General features: G+C 37.2%; 1 protein-coding gene across 1 annotated transcript in view; it reads left to right on the top strand.

The window, feature by feature from the left end:
- The window catches only part of TINAG (tubulointerstitial nephritis antigen), a 48,086-nt gene extending 36,616 nt beyond the window's left edge, over positions 1-11,470 (top strand). The window contains exons 10-11 of the mRNA XM_054196464.1: positions 9,115-9,160; positions 10,203-11,470. Coding sequence (XP_054052439.1) covers positions 9,115-9,160; positions 10,203-10,319 — 163 coding nt within the window. The 3' untranslated portion in view covers positions 10,320-11,470. The remainder of the gene's footprint in view (positions 1-9,114; positions 9,161-10,202) is intronic.
- Positions 11,471-12,558: the final 1,088 nt, after the last annotated feature.

Here is a 12,558-nt window from a genome sequence, read left to right as displayed (position 1 = left end):
TCCAAATGTTCCCTAAATTTGAAATGGATGAATTTGGACTTCAACAAGTCTTGTTTGATCACCAGCATTTTTATTTTTTTTTCAGAGGTGGAAAGGGTCAGAAACGTCTCATTAAATGTATAACTGTGGAAATACCATGGTTTATGTTCCCTGGCAATCAAGAGGGAAAACCACATCCTGGGGCGCATCAAACACAGTGTAACCAGCGAGTCAAAGGAGGGGATTATCCTGCTGTATTCAGCATTGGTGTGGCCTGACCTTGAACACTGGTGTGCAGTTCTGGCCCCACAATTTAAGAAGGATGTGAAGTTCCTTCTATACATACAGAGGAGGGCAACAAAGTTCATGAAAGGGCTGGAAGGCATGCCCTATGAAGAGCAGCTAAGGACTTTGGGTTTGTCTAGTCTGGAGAAAAGGAGGCAGAGAGGCAACCTCATCACTCTACATCTTCCTGAGGAGGGGAAGTGGAGAGGGAGGTGCCGATCTCTTCTTCCTGGTATCCTGGATGCGTGGGAATGGTTCAAAGCTGCACCAGGGGAGGTCTAGACTGGACATCAGGAAGCATTTCTTTACTGAGAAGGTGGTCAAACGCTGGATCAGGCTTCCTAGAGAGGTGGTCGATGCCCCAAGCCTGTCAGTGTTTAAGAGGCATTTGGACAATGCCCTTAACAATATTCTTTAGCTTTTGGTCAGCACTGAATTGGTCAGGCAGTTGGACTAGACGATCGTTGAAGGTCCCTTCAAACTGAAATATTCTATTCTAAGTTTATATTGTGGCAGTATTGGAGATTACATAAGGTTTTCCAGTTGTCTTATTTGACCTAAGATCCTTGTGAATACAAAATTTAACAGAAATGAAAATATTTTAAAAACCAAGAAAATTAGGAAAAAAAATGAGTATGAGTTATAACCTTAAAAATAGAATACATACATTTCCTTTATACTTTCTCTATGTATACGTTTTTTTAACGAATTTATTGCTTCTGTCTGTGAAGATAGGATGTGACACAATCCCATCTTCAACGCACCCCCACTCTAGAAAGACAGGGAGGAGCCATTGCAAACAAACAAACAAACAAACAAATGAACAAACAGAGACAAATCTTAGCTTTATTCCTGTAAATCTGTGAGTTTTGCCAGTGATGTCAGTGAATCCAACATTCAACATACAAATTGTACAACTTGGAAACTGCAACTGTGAGTGGAAGTGGTTGAAAAAAAAATTGCAGGAGTGATTTATAATTATATTTTGCTGTTTGTATATTTTTGATTGGTAGATGGGGACTGTCAGTCTGTGAGAAGAGTCTGTTCTTGATATACGTTGTTGAATGGCAGAAGTCAGAAAGATGATGCAGAATGCTGATTCCTAGAGCACTGACGTTTAGTAACTGTTTAACTCCAAGGTTAACTCAAAGCACCGACTTCCACTAACGGGGACAAATCTGCAGGAATTAATACCTTGGGATTTGAGACGTGTCATTCTTCTTTATTCTTAAGGCCTTATTTCTTTTTAGTTGACATTTCCAGTCTTAAGGAGTCTGTATAACATTATTTAACACACTCTTCAAATATCTTTGCCGTATTTGTTGTCAAAAGCCTTTTACCTACAAAGCTAAATGTAAGCATGCTAGAATCTAGTTCCTGTTCTCCTACAAAACACCTCAGTTTTGAAGCCATTGCTAATAACCCCTTTTGTTGTGTTGGGTTGTATTTCTAGCTTTTTTACTGTTTTATTCAATGATCTTTAATTATCAACTACTATGTTTTTTTCTTTTCTTTACACTTCTTTTGTGAAGTCCACCTTCATTGTGGTGATACAGTTTCTTGAAAAAGAAACTAGAAAATGTTTAAACTAAACCAATTTCCATTCTGTGGAAGAATATTGAAGCAGCCTCCACATTCTAGATTTTTAACTGTCGGGAAGTGTTGTGCATTCAGGGCCTACTCCTACAGAGTTAATATCAAGGGAAAGTTATTACTGAAAAGGACAGCTAAGGTCCCTCTACTATAAAACTGGACACAAAATTATGAAAATCCTTTTATGTAAGCACACAAGTACTCATCCTTTTATCTGACAGAGGGCCAGAGTTGTCTTTGCAGAGTCAGTTGGAGCTGGTTTCCCTTGAGTAAATGGAAATATCTTGCTTACTTTTTCTCCCGAAGGAGACTGAATGCAGTTTTGTGAAATTACTTCTTTTTATTCAAGGTTATTTTTGATTGAAGATCATGATGATTTCTTTTAGAAAAGCTAAGTAGTGTATTTCTTACAGAATATTTTTGTCAGACAGAAGAAAATTCCCTTTTTAAAGTAATTTTTGGTAATTGATAGGCAGTTCTTCTCCGTAATGATTCCTTAAAATTTATTCTTTTACTTTTTAATAAAAATGGAAATTTTGGAGGGGGTAAGGTTGAAAGCTTTTCCTAAAAATACCAAAGATGAGGACATTAGTGGTCTAAAGCTTCGTAAAAATAACCCTAATAGATTCCCTGTCTCTGTGAGTAATGAGGTCCAGCATCTGTTTGCTTTTGAAATGCCATTCATTTGGAGTAAATATCAAGCTGGAATAATCACAAAAAAACCAGGAGACAAAAAAGTGCTATTAGATCGTTTTGGTCATCTTCCAGAAACTGTAATGTTGTTCTCTAATGGAAGTTGTCCAAGAATGTGTCAACTCGCTTTTAAGTGTCTGTCATTTCCACTTGGGAACTAATTCCACGGGCAGCTAAATTGCTTCATTGTAGGGATACTTTTTCTTCATGTTTTCTTTCCTGGACTTCTTACCCCTTTTCTATCTATAGACTAATATATGACACTTCATTTTCTCTTTCTGCTTGGTGTTTCAGCCCTACGAACATCTAGGTCGTTAGTGTCTACATATTTTGACTTACTCTTTTCTCAATTTGTCACACAAATACCTGTTACTGTTGGGTTTTTTCATTCCTTGCAGAGACTTACCAGATCTAGTGTAGTGCTCCAGTCATACCTTGTATACTTCTTTACTCAAAATGTTCCTGATCTTCCCTATTTTTAATCCCAGCTTCTTAGGTTTTCTTTCTAATGTTGTTGACACACCTAAAGCAGACTCCATGTCTAATTTGCTGCTCACTATCACATCAATCAGCTTCCAAGGCCTTGGCATCCCCGGAGACACTGTAAATCTCTGATTATCCTCAACCAGTCGGGATGCCATTGATTAGAAACACGTAGCTTAGACAGGTCTACTTTTGGAAAAATTGGTAATGACTATATTGGCTGTATGAACTACAGGATCTCAGGAACAACAACTGTCAGAAAAAGAACTGTAGGAGGAGATACAATATTGACTATATTAAAGAAATTATATCAGCAACAACTCTGAAAGTGTCATAGTTTTTACAAAGTAGTGACAATCATTTAATAATTCTCATTCATTGATTTTAACTAATAGTCAAAAATACTGATACCTCTCAAATTCATGAACAGATTCCAGTTTCTTTTCTTTAAAGATTACTTTCTGAAAGCAGATAATGTCAACAGGATTTCCTCTTCTACTGAATCATTTTCACTTACAATGCCCAGCACAAAAGGGTTCTGTTCCATAATTAAGATTCCAAGGCAGTGGTGTTTTACAAGAAAAATTAACTAAAGTGTCATTTTCCGTTCCGATCTATTGGTCCCGAAACCAGCTCTTGCTCCAAGTCATAATGGAATATAAAAAGCAGCCCAGATTAGTTTAACAACCTTTTTAGTACAATACATTCCTGGTTTAATTTTGTTCAACTAAACCGTAGCATGTATGATTTTGTGCTATGTTGTGAAAAACTAATATATATCAGAACTGTAATTTCCATGTTGTTTATTATGATAATTTTACCAGCTTCTCTAAAATCTTTGATTTTATCCCTGGTGGTTTAAGATGGACAGAATCCCAGTCTTTCAGTCTGTAATGTCTTAATTCTGTCCTCATTTATTCTGAAATTATGTGTAGTTGTGGAAGCTGATAGAATGGGAAGCTGATTCCCATTCTAATACTTTATTCACTGTATATTTCCTAATAATTTCCGGTCTTCTCCTTTGCTCATCTCATGCTTCAGTAGGCAATTAATTATGTTGGGGTTCTATTTGAGATTCAGGCAAGTGCGATGTGCTAGATATCCAAATTCTCATCACAGAGACAGTGATCTAGTCAACAAAATCAGTGGAGACTGGAAGGCAACTCAGCTACAATTGCTTATGGGTCCATTAGTTGCCCCCACACAAATACTTGGTGCTACCAGAAGCGCGAAGAGCTTCCCACCTGTCTGTGGTTCCAAAAGGATGTGGATGTCTCACAGGTCCTTTGTCACCTCTGCCAGAAACATGTGGATCTCTCAGGCACACTAAGGCATCTCAAATAGCCCTAGACACCTGCATTTAGGCAAGTGAATGGATCCCAATGTCCTCTGCTTGCTTCTATGGGACACATACATTTCTTAATCTTGAACTAAATCCTACAGTATTTTACTATCAGAAAAAAAGACAAATTCTAATTCCAGTTCTGATATTAACATTTACTTTAAGGATAATAATGCCAATGTACTGCTTAAATCTCAGAAGAGACCAGTAGAAAAGTAGCACACTGTATTTACCACGTTTTTGAAAATATTAAAGGAACTATTATGTATTCTATTTTTCCACAGTATGCCAAAAGCAAAAATTTTGTTGATTAATAATATCTCTGTACTACTGGTGCCTTTCATAATCTGTACAGACCTTTCACTTTTCTGGGACAGAAGTGGGTGATAGGGGTTTCACATTTAAACCCCAATGGTTTATTTAGCTCCTTTTGGGTTATACTCCTAGTTACTTAATTTTTTTAAAATTTTGGTTTAGAAGATTTTGAGGGACCAACCAACACTTTCTCTGAACTGCTACTCTGCAGGGAAGATGATCTGGAATGTTATCACTTCCCACTGTTGTCATCCAATAATACACCAGGTTACTTTTTACTCCCATAGTGCCTTCCATGAGGGCTCCTTTTTAATTTATTAATGAATAAACTTTTGTAACTAATGTCTATTTTAAAATATGAAATAAATAAAGAAGTCAAATCTCAAAGATTATCCAGATATAGGACATAAGATATTTGTACAGGGTCCTGTGTACATAGGAAAACATACAGGACATGAACTCTTCAAAATAAGACCATTTTCTGAATTGTTGAAATAAGATGCCATCCAGTTTACCCAGATGCCATCAGCCTAGTGGATGGCTAAGAGTTTTAGAAGGTTAACATTTCCGCTGAATTTATTTACAAATATCTGATCATTTTAACAAATTCCTCTCAGTCAATCTTTGTTCATATTTCAAGTAGTACTTACACCAGCAAGTAAAACAGTAGTTAAGATTCAAGCTGAATTTAATATTAATCATTTATATCGTATATTTCTTTATAACTCAGAAAATTCACCCTCAGATGCCTGGCTTAGCAACAGACAGGATACTTAGAGATTTGTTTTCTCTGAGGAATCTAAACTTAAATTAAGCGTAAAGTGGAAGCTGTGCTTGGATGCAATAATATATTTGATAGGTGAAACTAAGGCATACAATGCAGAATGAATTTATTCCATCAGTAAGGCTGAAATCATGAAAACTACTGAAGTATAACTCTATAGGCAGGAAAAGGGAAAAAGAGAAATTGCAAACATCAAGTGCAATACTTATGCTGAGAAATCTACTTTAGAAAATTGAGAAATCTATTTTAGAAAATATGTCCTCCTTTCCTAAAGATACTACTTCAAAACCACTTTCCACCTAGGAGTTTTTTGAAAGAATTGCTTCCTCCTTAGAAGTTATATTAGTATGAATGAGCCAAGAAATCCCCAGAAATGCTCTTGATGGAGCTGGCATTCATTCCTGGAGGCAAGATGTCAAATCAAACTGGCATGCGGCTACAAGCACTGCATCACTGAGCAATATATAGAGAGTGTGGTTCACAAAACAACAGCTGTTTCCCTTACAGCTGAATGCTTTTTCAGACTGGGAGAAGTGTGTTAGCCAATGAGAACTGATGAATCCCAGCCAGTGTTTGCAACAAACCTGAACAAACAAGTGCCAAGTTTTAGGAAAGTCTTGGTAAATGGGCCTAGGACCTCATGCCACAGCTGCTGCCAGGAAAGGTCATCTATGAAGATGACACTCTGTTCCACATTTCCTGCTATGTCCTGCTCCTGATTCATGCACTAAACCCAAGACTGGTTTTGATCAGTAAACAGTAAATCGACCTTATTATCTGCTCTTTAGGCTGCAGTCATAAAAAAAAAAAAAAGGGAAAATGACTTGCCCCATCACATTCTATTAGTATAATTTGTTATTAAACTGTTACACAAGCTCTACACATTGAATACAAAATTTGATAATTCATAGAACTGTAGACAAACTGAGGCTGGAATTTGTTTTGTCCAACTCTCTGTGGCCTAAATTGTTTGGTCCAACTGCTCTGTGCCCTCTGTGCCCAGTGTCATTTAGATCAAGTCGCTCAGATCATTAAATACTTAGGTTAGCAGGGATCTCTGAAGGTCATCTAATTTAATCCCTCAGCTCAAAGCAGAGCCACCTTCACAGTAAAGGTTCATGGGGCTTCTCAGGTTGTGTTTTGTGTATCTCTCAGGACAGATATTCCACAACCTCTCACTTCAGTAGTGCCTAACCATGCTTGTAAAATACTTTTTTCTCTTATGTCCAATTTGATTTCCCTTACTAAAAAAAGTGACTGTCATCATCTGACCATTGGCTGTGCATGTATCAGGAGGGTCTGCTCTGTCTTCTCTATAACTGCCCTTTGTCAAGCAGAAGACAACAAATAGATCTCCCCTGAGCCACCTCTCCTGAGGCCTGAAAAAAGCCACTTCCCTCTGCCTCTCCTTGTGCATCATGTGCTCCAGATCCCAAACATTTCAGTGGACTCCTGCTGGTCTTATTCCAGCCTGTCAATGGCTTTTCTGTATGGGGAAGCCCAAAACTGGGCACAGTGCTCTGGACACAGAATGGCAGGTCCTGAATAATGGGGATTAGTCACTTGTCTTGACCCGCTGGCTGCACTCTCGTATACTTTAATTTAATGTATTTTAATTTAGAGTATCTGGATGAATGCCCATGGGCATGGATTACTGAGTAAGCAGCTCTTTTTTCTAAACTGTAAGATCACATGCGAATATGTCAAGTACCTCTGTTTGTATCCGACCATGATGGAACAAAACCCGGGAAATTAAATTCATGTCTATGTTATAGACAAGGATAAGAAAGGATCCTTTTCTGTTTTGATTTCTAAGTTTTCTTCCATTTAGAAACATTTCTGAGAATCAATAAATTCCTATCAGTATATGAAACTAGAAGTTGACTCCTTTTTTAGAAAATAACAAATGTTAGAAAAATATTTAATCATGGAAACGTGAGTCTGCAGAAACTGGTTGTCATCCTGCAGAAACAAGTGGGAGAGATAATGTGTGGTACTGAATGCAGGCATACCTGAATATAAATTCAAGGCAATTTTCCTCTGCCTTTAAGGCTGATGTAAATATTGGACTTTCACACTGCAGCTGATGTAATTTTTTTTAGTCAAATGGTCATGAGGAAAAAAGTAAATCTGAATCTGATATGAAATCAGTTAGCCTATTATATTTTTTAATTAATTTTTTTTTAATTTGTGACCATGACAGATTGTATCTGAAATATATTCCACAAAGAAATGGCGAAGATTATTAATAATCCCTGAACTTTCATGTGGTAATTCAAAGAAAAAGCATCATGAGGCCTTTTTAAAAAACAATTACATTCAATGGCCATTATGTTTTTGTGATTCCTTGCATTTAATGAGCAGTAGCTACAATTTGTGCTTGCAACTGTAATCCAGACTTCACCTCTGCTAGTCACTGATTTGTCTTGGTTTTTTTTCCCTTTGGCTGGAAATGCAGGTGTTCCATATACATTACGGTTCACTGTTAACAAGGGAGAGCTGATGCCACTGCAGATGTTCAAATTTTTTTACAAAGATGACACAAAATTACTAATTTCCCAATTCACAGCATGGGATTTTTCATATTTTTGCTGCCTGCCTTTCAAAGTGAATGGAGCACTGCAAATACAGCTCAAACACATGGCATTGGTGGGATATAAACTCATAAACACCCTGTCAATGGCACTCTGTATGTTCTAGTATTAACTTTATACTGTGGAAAAAACCTGTACAAGTTCACATCTTTGGTTTTCTGTTTATTTGTGCCCTTTTATAGGCACCCAAGTATCATGACCTGTGAATAGTAACTAGACAAGCATTCATGGTACAAGTGCAAAACAAGACAGAGCTATTTAAGCAATCAGTAGACATACCATATAGACCTAGCTACCTACGGTGCGCAGTGCAGCTTTTGCTCATTGAACTACATCCAGATGATGGCCTTGAAACTTCTCCTGCTTAACAACTCAGAGGACTGTGCAGCTCAGCTGTAACACAATTATGAAAGTCCTATCACCTGTCAGGCAGAGACAATCTCTTGTGTGGTTTCAGGGATATTGCTGCAACATTTAGCGTGTCCTCAAAGATGTCAAAGAAACATCAAGTAAGCTTACAAGTCATCCCCCGCACTGTGCAGTAAAACAGATAAGGTTGTCAACAATTTAATTTGAGCTGAGAAAAGCTGGGGACATTTTCAGTCCCAACTCACCAGCTATTTTTGTAAAGGTGTTGAATGAGATCTTTTAACAAAAATGTTCCTAGGGATCTTCAGATGAATTGAAGAAATGTGTTCACATAAACACCAATGCTCCTACACAGTTCAGTTCAGTTCAGCTGGCAAGCTCTCCAGGGGAGAGATTCTGTCAATGAAAACAGATGTTTGCAATGACAAACTAAAACTACATTTGCGTTAAGTTTTTGTAGTCCCTAATGGCAATTTGGTTTGTGGCTAGCAAGATACTTACCTTCATTTTCATCATCAGCAGAGTTATTTAAACATGGAGGCATCTATCAGTCATGCTTTGTTCTGATACTGGTATTAGGACAACTAAGACAAGTTTTCTTTTCTGGTTGCGTGTTTAAAGCTACAAAATATGAACTTATGCATCAAAGGTCTCACTAGCACCATCTCTTGTAACAGGTGGGGAGCACTAGCTGACAAAAATGGCCAGAAACAGAAGTTCTGGGTAAGTGAATCCTTAGCACTATGTTTTGAGGCAGAAGAAAAAAATATCTACAACACAGATTATCTGAAAACAACTTCTTCCCTTTCATTCACTTTCTCTGTGTCTGGTTTTTTTTCCTTCACCTTAAAGTGTCCTGCCCTTTCTGGCAACTTTTATCATGCTGACCCTTGAACTGCAACGTCATCTACCTCAATTTCAAAGCCTGTTTCATCTGATCTCCCATCTATATCTGTGGTTTTTCCTACACTGTCTTTTCTGTCTCAAATCTTACTCAAAATCTTAAATGTTATTCAGATTTCCCATGAAGACTCAGTTCTTTTTGATGCCTGCAAATAAGTAATATTATTTGCTAAAACATTCAGAAAAGCAAGCTACCTATTTAAACGTTAGCATATGCTATCAAGCTATCAGAAAAAAAAATAAACATTGTCTTTCAGCCATTTAGAGTAAGTCAAATTTATCTCTTTGATTATGATTAACAGCTCATCTCATTCCTGTGTTCAGCAGAAGGTAATTTGGAGTTTACATAGCTGATAGCAGGGTTTATGGTAGGTAGTTTCACTGACATCTAGGGCAAAACTTCTGCCGACTTCATTAGAAACTAAATTGCTCAGTATATCAATAGCTACCTAAATGAAATCTAATTTATTAAAAGTCAGCTTTTTTGTATCTTGGGTATCTCATTAACAGATTAGTTGTAATTGGAAGTTTGATCACTGTTGTTTCAATGTCCACTTTCTCCAGACAATAGTTGAATTATCTAATGATTTCAACTTCAATTTATCAAACTGCCTTGTAGAAATGGTATTCCATTTTTATTGGCCCTGGTTTTGGAACTGAAATTTTGATCAAAAAAAAAAAAGGTACAAATGATTATAAATCAGAAAAATATGCATTCTGATTCTCAGTGTACCAAATCTGAGAAACTGTTTCTTAAAAAGGAAACTAACACAAAAGATTCATTTTGCATTTTAATCCTTGCATTTTTAAATACTGCTTTAAAATTAAAAATTGGTATTTTTTCTTCTTTGTTTTTCTGTAGATTGCTGCAAATTCATGGGGAAAATATTGGGGAGAAAACGGTTATTTTAGGATTCTACGTGGACAAAATGAGTGTGATATCGAGAAGCTGATTTTAGCTACTTTGGGACAGCCATAGTCTTCTACTCTAATTGTATTGTACCGTACTCTGCTTTATGTATCTATTCTTTCCATTGTTGCATATTGAGTCTTTCTAGAGAAATAAAAGCGTCTTCTCTGTAAGTTACCTTGCTTTCTATTATGGCTTATTAAGGCTTCCTGAGTCAAACAAGCCGCAGCCATCACAAGACTCTCAGATCTTACCTGGTACAAACACTCTTTTATACTAATAGCAAGTCGTACCCAGGACTACTGAAAACCTTGGTGTCACAGAGCAAGAAGCTCCCTCCTCTGTTATTTACATCTAGTACTACTCCCATCTCACTACTAGTTTGTTATATTGCTTAATGGTTGATTCAACAGTGCCTGAAATAAATGGAGTTACATCGTTAGCATTAATGTCTTTACAGTACATACACTGGTCACAAATCACGTTAGAAATATTATGCGCTCTTCCACACAGAATTGTCTCAGACAGCTCATCGTCATACTGGATAAAAAGTTCCAAAGAAATGTAAAGAGAGTTCTGATCCTGTTGCAGAATAATTATTTCCTATCCTAGCTTAGGTAAATTGTATCTATCATCTCTTCCAGGAAATTAATTTTTTAGTAGTAGACTTCACAAAGATGATGCATTTAGAGTAATACAACAATTACTTGCAGTGAAACATCATATTCCTGTTCCCACAACTACAATTAAAACTGTACGATTTTAATAATTTGTTTAATTAAAGGAAAATAAAGAAGAAAATGTAATTTCTCCTCAATTAAGTCTAGACTACACTAATTCCTGAACTGCTTGCCTTCCACTCACTGTTTAACCTGGGAACAGGCATGTGCCACCATTCCCAAAAGCTGTTTCCGATGGATAAAGATGGAAAAGACATTCTGTTGTTTGTCTCCACTAGGATCAGCGGGGTCATTAACGCAGAGAAGACACCCACAGCCCCTGCACTCCTAACGCTCCCGGAGCTGCTTCTGTCTGAAGAGAAAGCCTTAATGGCACGCATCCCCTCCTATCAGCACTGCTACAAGTCTTGACAGGCTTGAGGACTGTTTTGCTTATTTGTTAATTAAAATATGGTTATTGCAATGATCAATATAAGAAGAAATTAACTACTTTCCACCCCTTTTAGTTTCAGCTAATCCAAAGGCCAGATGCCAACAGGAATCCTCAGTCATAAAATTATCTGTGAAAGAAACAACGCTGGCATGTTAAATAGGTGAGGAAAAAAGCTGCCATGAAATTCCAGTAAACAAAGAATTTCCAGTGAACAAAGAATTTCCAGTGACACCTCCAGTGTCTTTAGTGCTGTGTCTTTTATGCTTCAAATGTCATCAGAAAAGGAGTAATAGCTTTTCCTTCAAGAACTTTTCATGGTGGTGGTATACAACAGATGTCCTTGCTGCTGAAATAATGTCTCTTAAACTAAACCTGGGTCACAATTTAGGTTGCATCACTACTGAAAGAGCTATTATTAAAATGTTAGTATCATACTGCCGTACAACACGCACTTCTGTGGCCTCTAGTGTCATAAAATAAACCGAATTTAGATACAAACCCCTTTATCACTTGGAATTTATAGCAAATCATAACACAAGCAATTTTAGAAGAGCTAAGTGCTCTGAGAGAAGAAGTAACTTTTCTAGGTTTAGTGAGATAAACCAGTACTTGAGAGGAAAGTGTACTGAGACAACTACACAGCTACTTCCCAACCTCTTGGTATGTATTGATTCCAGAAACTTCAAGATTTCAAGAGAGTAGAATTTAGCTCTGAAGTGAATGACACTGTAAAAATGTTTTTTACAGCCAACTGTCTGTTTTTTTCTTACAGTCTTACAGTCAACCCAGGGTTTTTTTATTTCGTTCAACTTGGTTTGCACTGCTGCAGCTCTTACTTTTGTCAGTGGTTGTTGCTACTCTTGATTTGCTTGTGAGATCTTCCTAGGATCTGGGCTGTCATATTAAGTTTCTTCAGTGATGAGAAATTTCAAAACCACTCTCCTAGATCTTTACCTGACCCAAATGGTCATCTTGGCTTGAACAAAACACCATATGCAAGTGAAACAAATCCAATCATGTCAAAGCAATTTAATGGCTTGCAAAGTGATGCCGCTTTATCCACTTTCTGGGGTTAACCTTTGGTGCTCTGAGTGATGTACGTGCTCAGCACCATCTCCATACTCCCTCAGTACTGTAAAGCTGCTGCCAGTGGAAATGCCACAGTACCTGGAATTTAACAGGCAGGCAAATGCAT

Source organism: Rissa tridactyla, chromosome 3 (assembly GCF_028500815.1).
Source record: "Rissa tridactyla isolate bRisTri1 chromosome 3, bRisTri1.patW.cur.20221130, whole genome shotgun sequence".
NCBI classification, from domain to species: Eukaryota; Metazoa; Chordata; class Aves; order Charadriiformes; family Laridae; genus Rissa; species Rissa tridactyla.
The sequence above is the reverse complement of the archived record's forward strand: the minus strand, read 5'-3'. Positions and strand labels throughout refer to the sequence as shown.